This window comes from Alosa sapidissima, chromosome 1, assembly GCF_018492685.1.
Source record: "Alosa sapidissima isolate fAloSap1 chromosome 1, fAloSap1.pri, whole genome shotgun sequence".
Classification (NCBI taxonomy): domain Eukaryota; kingdom Metazoa; phylum Chordata; class Actinopteri; order Clupeiformes; family Clupeidae; genus Alosa; species Alosa sapidissima.
This window is the reverse complement of record NC_055957.1, coordinates 54,978,204-54,998,907: the sequence shown is the minus strand read 5'-3', so window position 1 is coordinate 54,998,907 and position 20,704 is coordinate 54,978,204. Positions and strand designations below refer to the sequence as shown.

Sequence of the window (20,704 nt, the reverse complement as noted above, 5' to 3'; positions counted from 1 at the left end):
CAAGTCACTGTGTGAAGAATCACTGAGTATCTTCATCCCGGTCCTCCCTAATCTCCTCCTATGCCCACCACTACTAGCCTCCACATTTCTCCCACACCCTCTTGTCACTACTGTCTTTTCCTCTTTCCTGTTTCTATCTCAGGCCTCCTCCCCTCCTGTGGGCGGTACCAACTAGCTTGGCACTTTGCCACATCTGTCACTCTGGAGAGAATTAGGTGAACGGTCAGGCCTTGGCAGCTTAGACACCAAATCTGATCACAGGGATTCAAATTTGCGGCTTTTGGCTTGGCTGTTGCATGGCCGTCCGCCTAATGCTCCCCTCCTCCTCTGACCTTCCTCTTGCTCTGTGTGCGGTTGCAGAAGGAGCAAGCAGACAGCTGGGAGACAGACCTCTCTGATTTATGGTTGTTCTGCTGGAGAAAGCTTAGAGGGAACTCTTTCCTTCCTGTCTTCTTTCTCTCACCTGTACTAGCTCTCTCGCTCTCTCTCTCTCTCTCTCTCTCTTTCTCTTTCTCTTTCTCTTTCTTTCTTTAACTTTTGGTCAGATCATTATACATGTTAACAATAAATGTTGTTCCTGGGAGGACTGGTCAAATTACTGTAGGGGCCAGGTAGATTTGAAACCTTCTTTCAGCCCCTAACCCAAATCCCATGCTTAAGGTAGTAATTCAGTTACTCAAATTTGATTTTTTTTTTTTTTTTTTTTCTTTCTAGAATGACTATCAAATTTGATGATTCCTTTGTCTGTGGTAATCAATTTTGTGAATAATTCTGATTAATTCATTTTCATTTGAGATATGAAGTGGCCAAGAGATCATTTCAGTTGATTCCTTGTAAGAAAGATCTGTTATATCTTTGAAATGCATCTTGAGCAGTATAAAATGGCTGCTGAGGTAGCTTAATGGGAGATTTGTGTGTGGATGGTTTAAACAGCCATGTCCAGGGCCCAGTGAGATGAGGGGGGGAGGTTGGAGGAGGGGGTTGGTGCCTGTGTTGAAGTAAGTTAAGGCGACGCATTCCTCACCCACCCCCTCTTCTCCACTCCACATGCGCTCTCTCTGTCTGCCCCCCCCCCCCCCCACCACCACCACACACACACCCCACCCCAACCCCTCCCCTCTAAACACGCAGGAGGTAGATGAGGCGTGGTTTGCGAGTTGGCTGTCTGAGGCCCAACCCCCAGGCCTGCTTTATCTCACGTCTCCATAATTCCCCTGGCTCAGTTCATCTGATTACACCTCTTGGGACAGCCAGGTTAGAGGCGCCTGGCCGACAAATTCAGTACTCAGACAGGAGGGTGAGGGGTTGAACTCTATCCCACACACACATCCGCATTGTCGCAAAAAAGCAAACACACCTATTGTATTTGTTTAATTGCGTTTTCTACGACTCTTACACAGAGACATTTACACTTGTGGTCTACATACTCAAATACTTGCATTTTCTTCAGCAGGTGGACAGTTTTCTTGTGTTCCCACATCTGCCAGGCTGGTTTGGCAGCTGCTGCTGTTTAACTAGAACCGCTTCTGCTGGCCTCCTCTCTGTTCCAATAGCCTTTGTTCTTTCACCAACCAACATCCCAGCTGTAAAGAATGAATGAGCTGAGGCTTGGTTCTTGTGTGTTGAGAGTAACCCTTTTGTTTGACCTTAAAAAAAGAAGAGTGCACTGTGGGGTGGGGGAGGGGATTAAAGTTTGACACAGGCTTGTTTGCTATGCCTCTACTGTTTTGTGTATGCATGTAGGCACTTTGTTCTTTACATTGCAGTGTACAGGGCACAGACATGATAGTTATGTCAAATATATGGCCAGAAAGGGAAAAGCTAAGCAGTACTTACTACCTCCTGTATCTATCCATTCTAATGTTTTTTTTTTTTTTTTTTTTTCTCTCTACAGGTCCCGTGCCCTGACTTTCTTCCGCTGTGTTCGCTGAGTGAATTAAGGAAATATGGAGTGACATGTTGCAGATTGGTTAGAGGATTAGCGGCTTTGAGGACACCCACCTCTGTGTGAGCATATATCATCCCTCACATCCCGCTTCTGAAGCTCGGCTCCTGAGCCGTGCTGCTAGGGGACCTGGCGTCATGGCAGATCCTAGTATGATGAGCCTTTTTGGGGATGATGGGAATCTGTTCTCGGATGAACTGGAGAGTCTGGGGGATTGTGGTTACCCACCACAGGCCCAAGCCAACCCTATGGGCCCAGCCATGGGTCATGATCATCAGGCTTATGGACCGCTCTCCTCTAGCATTCACATGCCTCCACAGGCCGTTCCTGGCCAGCCAAAGCTGGGACCACCTCCAACCCACCACTATGATCATTTCAGCCAGTATGAGCAGCCACAGAGTGGTCGCATGCTAGCCAATGGCCCTGTAAATGGCATGTCCTCCCCTCAGTCCCGCTACCATTCTGCTTCTACAGGACCTGCACCACCTGGACACCATGGATATCCTGGCCCACAGGCGGATGCCCGAGCCCAGGCTTTTAGTGATGGGAGTGGCGGTACTTGGGGCCCCCCGCCACAAGTAGTGCAGGTGTCCGAACAGGGCCGCCCTCCGTTCCAGCCGCAACAGCAAGCAGCCCAGTCCCAACATGGAGGCTCTGGCCCTCAAGGCCATGGGAGTCATCAGATGAGCCCTTACATGGGCCATAATGACTACACAATTCCAGGTCATGGACAAACGCAAACTCCTCCCCGGATGAACCATTTTCCACAGAGTTTGCCACAGGAGCCCAGTCACTTCATGGGCCATGTTGGCCTCCAACAGAGTTCCAATATTGGTGGACCCCCTGGGGCACCCCCCATGAGGCACCCAGCCCAGCAGCCTCCGAGGCACCCACAGGCCCCTCAGCAATTCCTCCACCGACCCAACCAGGCTGGGCACCGGTCTGATGCTGTTCCTAGTGCTCATAATGCTCAATATCCACCCAGTCCTTCAAGGCAGCAGCAGCCTCAGCAGCAACAACAGGTGATTCCTGGAAGAGCACACCCCAACTTGGGCTACAACATGCACAGCCAGCCTGTGACTCCAAACACTGTAACCAGCTCAGGACAGTACCCTCCCTACCCTCCATACGGCAACCTTAATCAGGGATTAGCCAACCCTTCAGGGATGAGTCCCAGCATGAGCCTTAACACCAGCAGCAGCTATCCTAGCCAGGGTGGCCCACCACCCCAGCAGCCAAGATACCCGCCTACTGGCGGGCCCCAGCAGGGACCAATGCACCAGCAGCAGCAGCCTGCTCTCCACCAGATGAACCAAATGAACGCTCAGCCTATGCACCCGGGCCAGAACTCCTCTGCAGCCCAGCAGAAGCTCCAGCCGCAGCAGAAGCAACAGCATCTGCCTCAGGGATCCTATGGTTCACCCCCCTCAATGTCACCTATGAGGAACTTGAGCACTCCTGCTGGCACACCACCTCCCCCTCAGCATAGTCGCCCTCCCAGCACAGGCCTGGGTCCAGACATGGTTGCTGCAGGTGGTTACCCTGGTGTCCCTCAGAGTGCAGCAGGCAACATGCCGCTTCCTCAGAGGGTCCAGCAGATACCCCACCCCCAGCAGCAGCAGCTCTCCACACAGGTGTACAACCCTCTGTCACCCAACCACAGAGCCCAGGGCAGAACCACCAACCCGAGCCATGAGTTGCCTCCACAACAGGGGCCACCAGACCAGAGACTGCATCCTCAGCAGCTGCAGTCACCTCCAATGCCTTTCCAGCAGCAGCAGCTGCAGCAGGTGTGCCCTCCTTCTGCTGCACTGCCCCCACCCCAGCAGACACACCTGGCTGCTATCCATCAGAACTCTCCTCCCTCACAGCAGCCTTGGGCGCCACCACACCAGTCAACTCCACCCAGCCAGAAAGTGCCTCTAATGCAGGTGGGTGCTCATGAAAGCTCAATACAGACATGGATATGAACACCACCCACATCCTCGAACTTGTGAACATCAATTATATGTTTGACTCCCTTGTGGTATCACATTTCAGTGTTTGTGTTGGACAGATTTAAGCATTTCCCAGGCTGTGTGTGGAGTTGTTTGGAGTGATTGTGTAGGTGTGTGTGAGTGGTGGTGGTGGGGATTTTTACAACTGTTTGTTTCCTATTTAGTGCATATCCTGGCCCTCCCTTAGATACAGGCGCCACAGTGCTAATCTTCTCCCCCTCCCCCTCCCCTGCCCCCGCTCTCTGAAGGGGAAATACTCCCTTCCTGCTCTAAGCATATCTCTGCTCCTCTGTCTGCCCCTCTTCCGCCTGTTCTTTCTCCCCTCCCTCTCACCCTCCCCTTCTTTCTCCACCCTCTTCCTTCTCACACTGCCATTTTCCTCTACCGTCTCCCCATTACCCCCTCGTGCTCTGTCATATGCCTACTTTGTCTGTCTGTTTGCCTCGACTGTCTCAGAGGACTCATGCGTGAGTTAATGGTGTACAGGAGGATGTGTCCTGTAGGGAGGAGATGGTTTGGGTGTGGGGGAGTGTAGAGTCAGTGGGCCTGCCACTCTCAATAGGAGTGTGTGTGTGCATGCATGTCACGTGCTTCTGATGCCATTAGGTTGTTTTGTACTGAAAGCCTCTTTCTCTGCTGACCAATTCTAGCACAATGGTGGCTCTTATTCCTACATGCACGTCAAGCACAGAGAGGTATTCGGCCTCTGTTTTCACCATCTCTGTGTCTCATTACTTCCACTAGTAACTCCTCATCTGAAATTGTTCTTAATGTTCTTATAGTTCAAAGCCAGTAGGCTGACATGATGGTTAGGATATTTATTTAGAGTTATGCAACAAATGCCTAGATATTGTAGCACAAAGTAGTCGACAACAATCTCACACTGCTTCTTTTAGATAAACTGTTGCCATAACCTTAGTCTGTATCATGAATATATCAGAAACAAATAATCAAGGGGATTATCAAAATTACTTCTCTGTGCTTTCTGTTTTGTTCCTGTGTAGAATCATCTACATTTCATTCCCTACCAGTGATTCTTCTAAGGATCTTTCTGAGATCCTTTCTGAGCACCAATAGATAGACACAGAGGTGTCCGTAGGCCTTGTCTCACCTTAGTATAGGTAATTGATAAAGCTGCAGGTCTGTGATCAGATTCATACTTAGAATTTGCATCAGTAAAGGAAATTCACCTCTTGAACAACAGTGATTTTTATTTGATCAAACACTGAAGTAAATGTCCTTCAGAAAATGATGGTGCTTCATCCATGGAGTATTTAACTCTGTTATAGAACCCTTTGCTTGCTAGATTAACACATCAGTCTCCCATCCCCCTTTCTGCCCCTTGTCACATGGAGAAACCTTATATTAAGCATATTGTATTCTGCACTGCTGCTCTCGAATTAGTGATTCAGAGAGCATGTGTGGTAGGTCCTATTGTCATTCATGCAATTGATTATTGGGAGGCTTGGCAAGAGGGGAGACATTTATCCATTAAAGCATCCCACCAGCTCACTGCTCCAGCTGCTCTGATGGCTCAACCATTCTGAGCTTTTTTTGTGTGACCTTGCCATTATTTGGCATGCACGCTGCACTGTTTCTTGGTATGTGTTTACAGGAAACTTGCATTTTACCACAAGTTTTTTTTACTTGTTCATCAAGTGCATGCCTTTTAGGTAGAGAGAGAAAGGAGAAACTATGCAGTCAAACATATTCTGATTTTCTGAAAATCAGCTCTCAAATGTCACATCTTCAATGTCATTGACAGGGTTTGGAGAGGGAGTAGACTGTTGATATCAAAGATGTACTGGCCTTCAAAGAGCTGTAAATTTGCTGATGTCTATAAATGTGCCCCTTAATATTCCCTTTAAACTACATCTCTTATTTATTACTGTCAATGGCTCATGCCCATCTTCTCTTGGGATTCTGGGCAGCTGGATGCTCAATTCGTCTGCCGGTGGGTTTCCAGTCAGCCCAACTCGAGAAGGATGGTAAAATAAAAAGGAAGGGGAGACTAAAGGCCTATTTACACAAGAGATTCACAGTGTGACAAGCTGCAGCATTTTATAAAGTGGCGACTTGCTGCAGCACACGTTTCCATAACAATGCTTTTGTTGCGCCATTCTATGCAGCCAGATGAACCAGCTAGCTGGCTAGTTAGCCAGCAAAGTTAACCATCTAGCTAACCAACAGTCAGTCAAATCTTTCTTTTGTTTTGTTTATTTTTGTGACTTTGCAAATGAGCATATTGCTCTGGTGTTCTTCAAAACCGAGTTAATAATTATTTCTCTGCCTCTCCTTTGACCAAAACTCTGAAATGACGTTTCTGTTGGATTTACTGAGTGACAGGTCATAAATGCCGTGTTGTAAAACCTTGCAACTGCGATTTCTTTAGAAACCATGCTTGCAACCATGGAGGTATTATATAGAACTAAAAAGACGGGACATACTGCCCCCACTCTTTTCTATCTACTAGCTACTTCAGCCAAAAAAGTTTGAAGACATTTTCAAAATGGTGTTTCACAGGGGTCATTTTTAGAGATGGAGACAACGTAAAGTACAACGTATGTCTTTTTAATACAGATTTGTCAGATGGCCTTAATTAGCATATATTTCATAAAACACCTATGTACCCAAACAGATAACATTTAGATCCTAACCAACGTCCCTGCTGCTGTTGCGTGAGTTATTTCCACGCATATTGCCACACTCCACAGACGGGGCCTGTAAGCCAATTGCGTTTAGTTTATAGTCTGTACATATTGTGCTGCCAAAATCCTCCCGGTCGTCTTATTCATTTTTCTAAGGTGCAGTCGGTAGCCTACCGTTTAGGACATTTTACACCATCAAAAAGTATCTGATGGTTAGCAAGAAGAGTAATATTAGCACGCTACTTTGCGCAAGTTAACAGCATAGAGCTGAGGTAAGAAATGTTAATGTGTTTGAGTGCGCGTGTTTGTAGAGAGAGAGAGAGAGCTACTTTGAAGTTCAGACTTGTCCCGTTTCAGTTTAACATGGCCATAACGTTTTAGACAAGGCTACATTGACTGCACTGGATTTATTTATGTGTTATCCTACATGTATGTCTTGTAAGTAAAGTAGGCTAAAATTAATTTTGGCTACATGATATTGATGCAACCACGCATCGTTAAAATTAGGAATTTGCGGGTCGTGTTTGGGTTGATGTTAAATGTATATAATATTGCCAGGCTGGGCGGATTGGATCTCCAAAATGGGTCGGGTGTGCGCGGGATATAAAAAAAAAACCTTGGCCCGGGCATCACTAGTGCATAATTTGTATTGCCCATGTGGATTGGTTGATCCTCCCTGCAGGAAATTGCCATCTCGACCACCAATCCACAATGATGACCTAATTTGTGGCCACCGGAAATGCGGCACCTAATTGGCTTGTTTGTGAAATTGGAGCCAGACGTAAGCACATGTCGGACGCCATTTTTAAAGATGTGGCGGCCAGCTGGGACGCTAACTCGCTGATACTTACCCTCCAAATCCTTGAGGCTTGAAACCCTCTACAATTAATTCAAAACACTGCAACTTGTCTCTGTAACCGTTTCGTCTTGTGACTCCTTGGTGTGAATTGGCCTGGGGCCATCCTTAAAAATATTCTTGTTTGCAGTAACAGCCAAAAAAATAAAAAAAAATGGGTCGGTAGGTAGGTCAATATTTTTTTTTTTTTTTCAAGATTCAAAGTAAGAAAAAAAGTACAATTTTCCCAATCAAATTGTCATTATCGTTATCACAATCATTAGTATGCCTATATTGTTATACATGCACTTTCACTTAAATGTTTTGTGACATGCACATCAGAGGACCGCTTTACTAATGTAAGGTATAATTAGTTTCATTGCTTTTGCATGGTTGCATGATGCTTACATAAGAAAAGAAATACTTCTCAAAACAGCAACAATTTTATGAGTGCTATTGTTTTGGGATGTTTCCCTCATGCAAGCATCATACACTGGTAGGAAATGGAGAACAAAAATAACTGTTTTTTAATGAAGTTTAATTTGAATGCCTGAATGTAAGGATTCAGGAAACACAAAAGCAGCTTTTTTTGGCGAGCAGATAGGCGTAAATCATTGATCTGTTGATCTTTAACATAAATAGAAAGAAGAACTGCTACAATAGCTTTTGGCCACGTTATATTCAAATTTGACTATACAATACTCAGTGCTACAGTGTATTATACAGTCTCTGCTCTGTTTCTACGGAAGTTCCAAAAATCAACGTCGTTCTATTAGCCTAAGTGTCGTTAAAAAATTAAATAGCATTCAACAGGTTGAAGCGGAGCTATACCAACGTTATAGATTAGTTTCAGTTTCTCTCGCACAGACGCCTGCATTGAATGAACGCTCATACCACCACTTTATTGTATTGCTCCATGTTTAATGACATCGATAGCAGAAACGTTTTTTCTTTTTTTGTCGGTCCGCGGTATGTTGATCAACTGCGCAGCCTAATTTCAATCCACGGACCTGCAGTCTCCACGTTGCGTACCCATATTTTGAGATGCTGAATAGACCACAACAACCAATTTCAATTCTTTAATACGGTCACTGTTTAGACTAGAGGGGAGAAGAGGTGGGAAAAGATCTTGGCACAGTTTTTCCAGAACTTCGTGCCAAGTAAAAGCGCTGTCGAGACGTTTGTGTGAATGAAACGAAGCGTATAGGCCATAGTGTGACATGCGTAAACCAATGGTGTAGAGATGACGCCACAGGGTTTTATTAAGAGAGCCTACGTTTGTATGTAGGCAATTTATATTCATAAACAATACTTAGGCCTACTAAAATAAATAGTATTTTATTTGTATTGGTTGTTTAGAGTTAACAAAAAAATCGGTCGGTCTTAACGCAAGTTTACAACCGGCAAGTCGGTCGGACTAAAAGGGGGAAAAAAATAAATATTTGGGTCGGTTCTAAATTGACGGGGTCGGTCGGGTTACGGCAAACGAAAATATTTTTAAGGATGGCCTGAAGGGAGACTGGTGTACAGAGACTGGGGCAAAGAAGTTTTGAGGAGCAGTGTGTAAGAGCACAGTATGAGTAGCCAGAATTCAGCGTAAGTTAGTAGGGCCAGTGTCAGTTTTTATGCCAGTCTCAATCATGACTCGGCTCACCTCGCCTGTGGTGCTAACTGGTTGAAGCTGAGCATGTGAGGCTACTACAATACAGGGAGCTCATTACAATGTAATACATTTACAATTTGTCCTCTTAGAATTATAAGGTTCTATCTGACATTTTTGTCAATATTGAGTTCACATATTCTTATTCTGTGTGAACTTAAGGTGAGGTGTTTCTTGAAGTTGTATGCATTTTTGGATGTTATATCTAAAGAGGATTGTTCCACTTATCAATATATCTCCGTGAAATTCTAAAACTTTGAAGCTCAATATCTCAGAACTACTCAAAATGCAGAAGAACCTATACCTATATAAGTGGACTAATTTAAATTGTAAACGTGACTCTTCTAAGCCAGTAAACAAGGGGCCAGCACAAATCTCCCGGGGAATGTTATCTTGGACACTGGAGTGGTAGTTTTGCTTGTATGAGAGAGATTTCATACCACTTGATTGCCTGTAATGTGAGCTTGTCCTTGGATCTTGGTATTTTTCTCTGTAGGTGCACAGACCTGCATTAGGCATGTTAGGATTGTAGGATTACTATTGTGCACTTGTCTGCTCCTTCCTCTGATGTTTGTTGCTCTGTCTGTTTCCCTGGTAGCATTCCCCATCAGAACCTCCAGTAGAGGTGACCACACCCAGCGGGCCTCCCACCTCTGCCTGTGGCCAAAGCCCTCAGCCAACCAACTGTGACCAGCAGCAGATGGAAAGCAACCAGAAGCCAAAAAAGAAAAAGAAGAAGAAAGCCAAGGTGAGTGAGACTGAGGACGGGGAGTCCGGCAGTGTGGAGAAAGACCCTGAGGCTGTGTTGAGCCCGGATGCAACCCAGACCCACCCTGCACAGAAGAAGAGTAAGAAGAAACCAAAGGAGAAGGAGCCCAAGACTCCCAAAACACCCAAAGAGCTCAAGGAGAAGAAGGCTAAGGCAACATCCACCCCTAAAGCCAAGAGCTCCAAGAAGCCAAGGTACTGCCAGCTTTCCATAAGTGAATGTAGTAATTGGCCTGTTTACAGGGATATACATACAGAATAAATTGTTGGCAGTTTATTTTTTATAATTGTCCTCTTCCAGGAATTTACATCGCATTCCCTCTCAATACAATAGTTAGCAAATCTATTGCAAGGAAATGCAGATGTATTGCAAGGGTACATAAAAGTAGCTAAAACAAAATTCCACCTCAATAAAGATCATTTCCACCTTGACCCTTTGCAGGTGCCGCACGAAAGAGGAGCCGTTTCATAATCACAAACTAGATCTTTAAATAGCCATTTGCTGTTGCGTATGGATAGTAGATGTTTTACCAAAACATGTTGGCCATAATTTTTGAGTAACAGAAATATTATTAAGTCTAGAATCCTCCCAAACTAGGGGTGTAAAAATTCCCTGATATGTATTGGTAATTGATTTGAACATTAAAGATGCAAGTGTATCGCCAAGCAAACCCCTGGATCGGTTTAAATGTACCATGATGTACCATTTGTCACAAAACGGGCCATCGGGCGGAAGACCTAATTACAACCTAATTAGTTACAAATTATGTTACTTTCAAAGTACGCGTACACATCTACAGACCATCTACCATGGCACCAGCCTAGCCTTCTTAAACTGGGATGGCCTAAGTAATGTCACTGCTACAGTGGCAGCAAACTAGTTGCTGAATTTAATCAACTGCATTGTGGTGTTCAACATAAGCATGGACTAACAATGTGTGTGTGACGGTAACTTGCAGTATTGCAGTAGCCTAGGGCTGAACAATTTTGGGAAATCTAATTGCAATTTTGTGTTTTTGTTTTTTTTTGGGGGGGGGGGGGGGGTAAACTTTTAAAAAAGATAACGTTTTTTTTTTTATTTAGGTAGGGGAGGGGGCGGGACAACTGCATAAGGGATGATTGGTTGGCTTACCATGAACTTTTACTCAACCTTTGCCAGAGACAGAGTGGGGCGGGTCAAGGTAGAGGAAACATTGAAACCATGGTAATATCACTAATATTGCACAGGTGCAGAATGTACGTGGTAGTTGTCTGAGTTAGGGCTGGGCGATATGGCTGAAAACTGTATCATGATATAATTATTTCATATCAGTCGATATCGATAATTATTGATTTTTTTTTTATCTATTTCAGATAAGGACCAGAAGGGGGGAAAAAAGTTAAATTTAAACACTTTTATTTCAAAATTAACCAATTCCTCTGATTCTAATCACCTCAGTTATCAATCAAAGCAAACAGGGAAAAGAAATAGACACAACACAATCATGAAAAACACTCAAATAAATAAATGTGCACATGTGTCTGAATGAAAAGCAGCACTGGTTTAGGCCTGGAAATATTGTAAACAAAGTAGCTTAATTTGCTAGTTTATTATCGTCTACTGGTACTGTTCAGTTTCCCCACGTGTTTTTAAGTTTCAAATGAATACTTTTTCTCCTTGGGACAGGCCCGTTTGAGTCTTGGAAAATACTTTTCCATTTGCATCGGGATTGAGATTATTAAAACGTAGAAGTCAATTTGAATGCAACAGTTTTGGACAAATTCGTGCAGCGTACTAATGATGCTAACCGGATTTAATAGCAATTTAGCAGTCGTCTTGCACGATTGTGAATGTTTGGATTACATGTGCATGCTGAGGAGGGATGCGTCTGTTGAGAGGGAGAGAGTGCGCAAGGGGCAAGGACTCATTGAGAGTCTGTGTTGAGGTAGGCCTACTTCTATCGCCTAGGCTACTCTGGTCGAGTTGCACATAGCTACAATGCAAGATATATTTAGCCAATTATTTATGGACAACGTAAGGCCGGAGGGGTGTGTTGCTTTTAATTATCGAATGTTCTATCAAACGTATTTTTTATTGATATCGATTACATCGTCTATTGCGATACATATCGCTATCGTTTTATCGCCCAGCCCTAGTCTGAGTCTTAGCGGTGTGTTCCAGTGCAGCTTTTTCGGAGGGCAACACAAGGCGACTTACAGCGTGTGGTTTTGAAGTCTGCTTGGTCTGTGCTTAGCATTAGTACAGGGTATTTTGAGAGGCGTAGGAAGATGTTTGAAAGGAGCTTTGACACCATCTCTCAAGCATCATCTCTCTGGTAGACAAACTCTGATGGGCTAGGGATTCTTTAGATGCTTGTATAGTATGTAAAAGGAATCTATAACAAGGAAAGCTATAATCCTTTGACTCGAGCCCATTTCATCCTACAACAAGACAGTGGACCAAAGCATTGGTGGTGGTGTAGTTGTTAGGTGGTGATCAGGTGACTGTGGTCTAGTGGTTAGGGATGTGGCCTTCTGAGTTGAATTCCAGAATTTTGTGAGTTCAGTCCCAGGAGCTACCACCATTGTGTCCATGAGCAAGGCTCTTGACCCAGATAGCCCTATTGCTTTCTTGTAGGTGATCACTTCAATTCTGCTCTGAAGAAGTGTGACGGCTAAACAACAAAGTCATGTGAAAGCATTGCCCCAAATTAAAAAGACCTATTTTAAGATGCAAGCAATAAATGAATGAATATATATATATATATATATATATGATATATTTATTTTCTGCATTTACTAGTATACTAATATATTTACTGTATTTTTATTTATAAAAATTATAAATTTGCTCCTTGTGTGATGGATAAACATGTGAATTCTCTTGGAAAATGTATTTGGGTGTTTACATGGTGTATAACCTCAGTTTAAACGGGGGTCCTATAGAAGAATTCTAGAGACCATTATGAATGTAGTGAAACACCAGCTGGGCCACTTCAGAGTTTACTAAACTGCCCTGCCAGTCTCCATATTCATAGTACATCAGAGTCAAGATGGTCATAAGATCACTCAGTTGCTACCGAAATGATTCTTGACCAACCCTGCAATAGATGGAGCACCTATTGTGCGCAGTCATGTGTTTCTGCGCTTCACTGAGTTGGAGCTATGTTTAATAGTATATTCCTTTCTAGTTCATAATGTGTTCTCTAGCGCAGTGTTTTCCAAACCTTTTTCTCACGGGCCACAGCATAGAATTTACTACGAGAAAATGGCTCATGTCACATCACTATGATATTAAACATGCACAAGTCACAGCATAGGTTTATTGCCCCCACATCTCCAAAAACCTCTTTTGACGCATAACGTTTTGAGGCTAGCTCAAGCATGTATTGTAGTCCACTACCTGTCTGTTGCTCACCTCTTTTTTTTGCTCACCTTCTAATTTTCTCTTCTGTTCAGCATAACAATCGTCCAGTCGGGCAGTCGTGGCCTAATGGTTAGGGCTTCACGCTTGTAACTGAAGGGTTGCCGGTTCGATCCCCGACCAGTAGGAATGGCTGAAGTGCCCTTGAGCAAAGCACCTAACCCCTCACTGCTCCCCGAGTGCCTCTGTAGCAAGGCAGCTCACTGCTCCGGATTAGTGTGTGCTTCACCTCACGATGTGCGCTGTGTTAACTAATTCACGGATGGGATAAATGCAGAGACCAAATTCCTTGTATATGCAAGTATACTTGGCCAAGAAACCTGATTTACATTTACATTTCCAAAAGGAGGTGGGTTAGGTTCATGGACAGGCATTCTTTCGGCTATGCAGCATATAGAGAAAGACAACTTTTTGCTACTTCTGAATGCAGCTGTGTCGTTATGCTGTGTTTGAGGTGTGATTGGCTGTTGGTTGAACTCATGCATGTAACAATCTTTTACCAATATAAATGGAAGGCCTGTCAAAAGAGATAGGCGAAACTGTGAAATGGTATGCAGATAAAATACAGTAAAATTTTACTTCCAATAGCCTACAATTTCAGGCATTGTTAATGATTATTAAAGACAGACAACTTCACTGATTATTTTTAGTGCTCTGGCTCACCCCTTGTTATGCTAGCACATTTCTAAACAAAGCAATTTTGTAGACATAGTTGCTGAATATTGTTTGATTGGATGTTTTTTTAAAGTAGGTTTTAAGTAGATTTCTTAGCTGTAGTTCTGACAGGTGTTCATTTCCAAAATCAGAGTGCAGTTGGCATATCAAATCTCATTCTTTCCCAATAAATCCTATATTTAACTACCCTGGAAAATCCAGAGTTCTCGCAAGAGCACAATTTAAATTGTCTCTGAGACATGAGGCAATGAGTAATGATGCATCTTACTTTTGCCACTTGTATCGCAGGGAGCCAATCACATCGGCGTATCTGATATAGGCGGGCCAAAGGCGAGCTAAACAGATGACTGTCGTAGTGTTATCCAATTGCGTCGAAGTCTGGAATCAGTCAGTAAAAGTAGGTCGTATTGTGTTATCCAATTGCGTGCAGTGAGATTTTCAAATGCACGCTTGGTGCCACCCCTCGAGTTGGGCCATTACATTATTCGTGGCCAGAGCCTTAAACTTTCTAGATTACCAGGGTCTGGAATCTCCAGGCTAATATTGAACAGAGATGACCGAAATATGAAATGATGAGGTTGGTGTAAGCCATGATCTTCTCCCTTCTTTTTCCACCTGTCTGCTCCCTCCCTCTTTGACTGAGGTAACATGGGTCTGTTTCAGACCAAGTAGTTACAGGAACTTCGTTATAGTCCACTTCTAAATTAGTTCTACTAACTACTCTCCCCCAAAACTGGTTTTTCATTTGCATTCACACTGGCCAAGTGGCCATAGGAACTGGTAGAAGGGCATAAGTGACTTAAGCACGTTGACTGTGTTTATAGCTTCGTCACTTGCTACAGGGTTTAACATAGGCACCCTCTTTAGCACACACACAATTTACAATTAGATGGATTTGGCTGTCTGCTATCTATGGCTTTGTATCTGTTTGAAAACAAATATTAATTTTGTGTAAACCATATTTACTTTCTGACAAGCAGAAAATCGCTAGTCAGCATACCCCACACAAAATTGTGCATGGCAGCATGTGCTTTGTGTATCTTAGCAGATGTCTCATAACTCCTCCTACAGTATTTTTTGTCCACCTTTAAAATTGCTCTGACTTGCCAAAAGCATGTGGTTGGTTAAACAACAGGAGAGTTGAACAAAGAGTTACTCCATAACACTTGGTGTTCCACACCCTTTTGATAAACCAGTCAGAATGCAAAAATGCATGGATCGGGCCTCAGTAAAGCTTACATTTACCCCACCCCCACCCCATTCACTGTGTTTTACATGCTTTCACACAAAGTGAGTGTTTTCATTTCCCTATGAATAAGGATTTGCAGTACTGTTGAAAATTGGAATATCTCAGGAGACTCTTAAGTTGACCACTCATGCAAAGTAGTCAACAAAATGCTTCCCATCCTTTTCCCTGTGTCTCTCTCAGATGCTACCTGGACTACAGGACTACGTGTAGCACACTCCTTTCAGGAAGCTCACAATAACCGTATGCTCAGACTGGCCAGGAACATGACTCCTCACATGTTTTGTACAGAGAATATCACAGGGTTTCTGCGGGTCATTAAAATGCATGAAAAGTAATTAAAGGGACACCAGGCAACGTTTTCGTGTTAATTAATCATCTTCGTAAGTCGGTATATGGTTAAATGACTCATTACGGGGCGAATGAAGGCTCTCGCCCGCCCCTACTGCCTGTAGGAAGAATCCCACTTGCAAGTTCGGTGTATCCTACCCGCTGACCGAAGCAGGATCAGTTTACAGCACAGAGGCAGGCTAACAAAACGCTAGAGATTGTTGCAAACGTGTGTATAATGGTTGAGCCGGCGAAGAAGCAGCGAAAACCCTTGACTGAAGACACAAAGAGGGAAAAAGCATCAGGCTTGTCTGGTGTCCCTTTAAATAGATTTTGTGAAAATACAGGCATGAAATGGAATGAAAATGCATGAACTTCGATGTTCAGAGGCATTTAAAATTATGTAAATTTGATTTATTTATTTGATTTAATTTATGATTTATTTTGATTATATAAACATTATATATATATTTTGATCGGAAGTATAGCGCAATGGTTGACAGGCGGAACCTTTTAATTGGCTGTTTTTTACAGTCGCGACACCGGATGGTAGTAATGCAACGTGCTGTGAGAGTATCTGCAGTTGGACATGGGCATGAAAAAGGGCATGAAAAAGGGCATGAAAAAGCATGAAATGAGATTTGCTGATACCTGCAGAAACTCTATCTTCTGAAACGGACGCTTTAGAGTTCATTCTATCAATCGCAACGGACTTAAAAACTCAACATCAATCTATCCTATTGTTAAACCAGCTACATTAAATTCAGTGCTATAATTATGACCGCCGCGCAGCGAAGCGGCGGTCATATAGGTTTAGTCAGATTTTTTTTTTTTTTTTTTCTTTCTTTTTTTTTCTTTTTTTTTCGCATGCCCAAATTTCTGTCAGTGAGTCCCAGGACACTGAAAGACCGGGGTACATGAAACTTGGTGGGCATGTAACCCCACATGGATAGCATGGAACCATCGTTTTTCGTTTTGATCTGTAACCCCCCCGCTTGACTGGACCCCCCGAAAGGAGGTTAGGGCAGACACAGTTTTCTGTGAATATCTCGAAAACCGTGGGGTTTAGGAGGACCATTTTTTTTTTTTGTATGTTGATCTCAAGGGGCCATGTCAACCCATTCCATAACCACTCATTTCATGTATAGCGCCACCTAGTTAAACACAAAAAAGTAAAAATGAGGTGTTGTAATTGAAGGTATCTGTGACCTAACATAGTCAAAACTGCACGAAATTGGAAGTGTATGATCATTATGACACCCTCTGTATGCACGCCAAGTTTTGTGGAATTCCGTTCATGGGGGGCCACACAATAAATTAATTTATGCTACTATACACCAACTGGCCTGTAGGTGGCCGGAGACAGTTTTCTGTGAATATCTCGAGAACCGTAGGGCCTAGGAGGTCCATCTTTTTTATGTATGTTGGTCTTAAGGGGGCATGTCAACCCATCCCATTACCACTTATTTCATGTATAGCGCCACCTAGTTAAAAATTAAAAAGCAAAAAATTAGGTGTTTTCATCACAATATCTCTGGCTGACAAGGTCAAAACTGCACGAAATTAAAAGTGTAGGATCATTATGACACCCTCCGAATGCATGCCAAGTTTTGTGTACTTTCGTTCATGGGGGGCCTTACAATAAAATAATTTATGTGTACATTTAGTGACGTACACCAACAAGGATTCCCGGGACACTGAAAGACCGGGGTACACAAAACTTGGTGGGCTTGTACCCCCACATGGATAGCATGGAACCGTCATTTTTCGTTTTGATCTGTAGCCCCCCCGCTGGACTGGACCCCCCGAAAGGAGGGTAGGGCAGACACAGTTCTCTGTGAATATCTTGAGAACTGTAGGGCCTAGGATGACCATTTTTTTCCGTATGTTTGCCTCCAGGGGTCATGTTAACCCATTTCATGTGCACACATGTGCACAAACAGATACACACACACACACACACACACACATACATTCACAGTAATGTCACAGGCACACACACACACACACACACACACACACACACACACACACACACACACACACACACACACACAACATAAACATAACACAAACAATCAAGAATTTCTCAGAATTATAAACAGGCAAGATGGAGGTGGGGTTGTATAAAATGAATTTTACATGTGAAATCTATGAACTAATCATGTTTTGGTACTTGTTGTCTAGCAGATACCAGTGAGAATTGAGTGTGGATAATGCAATTTAGTGAGACCGTTAGAATCATATAGGCCTTTCAGCGTGATTTCTTTTTGTGGAAAAAATGTGCTGGACTGGGCGGCGGTCATATTTTGTACCGCTCTGCGGTACATCTAGTTATTCTTTGTTTTGTGTGTATGTTCATGTAATTTATGTAATTTATAAGTCCTTTGGTCTTATACATCTTACGTGTATGTCTGTCCTTCTTAAATGAGCTGCCCAGTGATGAAAAAAGAATTTCAGCTCTGACTGACAATGATATCGTATCGTATCATATCATCTTAAGCTTGGCCTTTTGTGTGTGCGTCATAGCATCAAGTGTACTGTTGAGGGAAAACAGGCATGTGTGTAAGCATCTGCTATTTGGCTAAGGGAGAACACTCAGTGGGGGTTGGGGGATCCAGTGGAAGATGAGTCATCTTGCTGATGAAGGCAGGTGTCCCATTAACCCCCCCCTCACGGCCACTGAGTCTCATGGAGCTAGAGCAGCGGGTCTCTCTGCCCTGCTAACGCAAATTACACCCACCCAGCCCTGTGTACTTTTCTGCTCAAACACAGGGCGAGAGAGCGGAAGAATAAGCTACCCAAAGCATTTTCTCCTTTTACCCAGCGCCACTCCAAACCCCCCTCCATTTTCTCCCTCTCCTGCTTACTCTTTCATCGTACACATGGGGGAGGGGTGGTATTTCAGCAGAGGCTACTCTAAAGAAGCTTGGCCTTTGAGAAGGGTGTGTGTGTGTGTGTGTGTGTGTGTGTGTCGTCTCTGAACCAAAGCCCTGCCCTCTGTGCTTCAGAAAGGTCAGCCATGGGAGAGCACAGCTCTGTCATCCTCCTCCCTCCCCCTCTTCCTCCTCCCACCAGCAGCCCATCAGCTCTCATCTAACCCTGGTCTCTCTTCTCCTCCCCCTAGCCCTTCTCCCTTTCCCCTGTCCTTTGTATGTTTTTTTTTTTCTCCCCGTTCTCACTCTTTTTGGCTCCTTTTGCTGAAGGATTGACAGTCTGAAACCCATAGACACTGAAGCAGTGCAGGTGCTTTGAGTAGAAGTGCTAGAGCACAAGAGGTAGAGAGAGAGTAACTGACAGAAGCAAGCAGATGGCTTTAGCCAGTGGCGTCCAGCCAGAGGAACAGGTGCAGGTCACGTGAGCGCCAGTTACCAGGGCGATTTGATTGCTCTTGGCGTGCGAATGAAAGGCGAGGGGGGCCCCCAGAGCGAGCTAGCACCACAGCCTCCAGGGCATTGTGTAAGCTGTGGCAGCATAAGAACAGGAACCAAACTGCACTGGAAGAGGAGTCTGTTCTGGCCTGACTTCTGTAGTTCTTTCATGCCTGTCCCTTATTAAACACACACACACACACACACACACACACCCACATGCATGCACACTACGTCTATTTCCCCCCTCACTATTTTTTATGAAGCTGGAATAGGGTGAGCTACTCTACTAGGGTAAACTAATCTAGTACTCAGTTTAAAATTATGTAGTTTGCTTTTTAGTTCATTGTTTGTGATCCAACTCCAGTTATTATTGACAAGTCCTGGTTTTTGTGTAGAAAATGGTGATTACTGTGCTTTTTGACATAATTACAATGAAAGTTTTTCTCTTTTTTTCTCCTCTCTCTCTCTCTCTCTCTCCTCTCTCCTCTCTCTCTCTCTCTCCTCTCTCTCTCTCTCTCTCTCTCTCTCTCTCTCTCTCTCTCTCTCTCTCTCACTCTCTCCCTCTCTCTCTCTCTCTCTCTCTCTCTCTCTCTCTCTCTCTCTCTCTCTCTCTCTCTCTCTCTCAGCACGAAGAAGTCAGACTCTGATAGTGGTTTGGGCACCAAGAAGGAAGCCAAGCGGAAGAGGGAGCCATCTGTCAACTCAGACACTGAGAAGACACCACCTCCCTCTCCAGAGGAAGAGGAGGAGGATGATGGTGTTCAGGTAACTGTTTTTCCTCTCTGGCGCTGAAATACCAAAATCTCTTAAGGGATCTGTTGACACTGTGGTATTGTAGTTTACCCTCCCTATAACACTAGGATTGTAACCTCTCTTCTGTGTATATTTGAAATGAAGAGGTGCTCTTTTAAGAATTTATTTTTTCTTGATATTGTCAATAACATGGTTTTGTTAATGTCTCTTAATTATGTCTCAACCCCGGAGAGAAATAAACTTTTCTGATTGGCTGATGGAGGGCTATTAATTCTAGGAAAAAATAGTTTAACCACCGTTCCATATTAAAGCGCTTTTGAATGGTAACTATAACAACCATAGTAAAAATTGGTTGAACTACAGTAGGAAGCAGGTTTCTCAACAATGGAATCAACTGGTAACCGAACTGTATACAAAGTTAACTATGCTGTGCGGTTATCACAGTCAGTAACCATAAAAGTAGTGCAATGAACTGAACAGGTCAGCTTCTTTTTAAACTGAAGTGCATGTTTCCTTTGTGTGCAATAGAATGTATAGTAACTATTGCCGACATATGAGTGGCAACCGGAGGATAAGCGGATAATGGCCTTCGAGGTGTCCCGATGTACGGAATTAATGGACTTGGTGGAGAAAATTCTTTGCCTCCGCCTCATCCATTAATTCCAGATATTGGGACACCTGGGTTGCCATTATCCTTTACTTAAAGGGGCATTTCACTGCTGGGAAGATGAATGTGTATTTTAAATTGGGCCATTTATGTAGTAGAAATGTGGAGTCATCATTAAAGTCAGTGCCTTCTTGACTGAGAAAAAGCCAAATATTTATTTTTGGCTCATGTGGTGGAAAGCCAACAACTCCCAGAATTCCCTGCCTTTCACTGCTCTTCGCTGCCCTACCAAGCGGCTCCTCCAGGAAGTAGCCTAGGCATAAGCAAAGATTATACATAGGCGGATATTTCATCAGGAGCCACTTCTGGATTCTGGGAGTGAGGTCACACCCCCATAGACAGTAAAAGAAAACGTTAAAAACATGCAGAACTAGAGATGTAGTCTCCAGCCTCTGTCCAAAAC

General features: G+C 43.8%; 1 protein-coding gene across 5 annotated transcripts in view; it reads left to right on the top strand.

Annotated features, from left to right (window-relative positions):
* The window catches only part of chd7 (chromodomain helicase DNA binding protein 7), a 69,668-nt gene that overhangs the window by 13,723 nt on the left and 35,241 nt on the right, over nt 1–20,704 (top strand). For all 5 annotated transcript variants that reach the window (XM_042109251.1, XM_042109224.1, XM_042109260.1 and 2 more), the window contains exons 2-4: nt 1,895–3,876; nt 9,684–10,048; nt 19,508–19,646. In XM_042109251.1, the coding sequence (XP_041965185.1) occupies nt 2,083–3,876; nt 9,684–10,048; nt 19,508–19,646 (2,298 nt within the window). In that variant the 5' untranslated portion in view covers nt 1,895–2,082. The remainder of the gene's footprint in view (nt 1–1,894; nt 3,877–9,683; nt 10,049–19,507; nt 19,647–20,704) is intronic.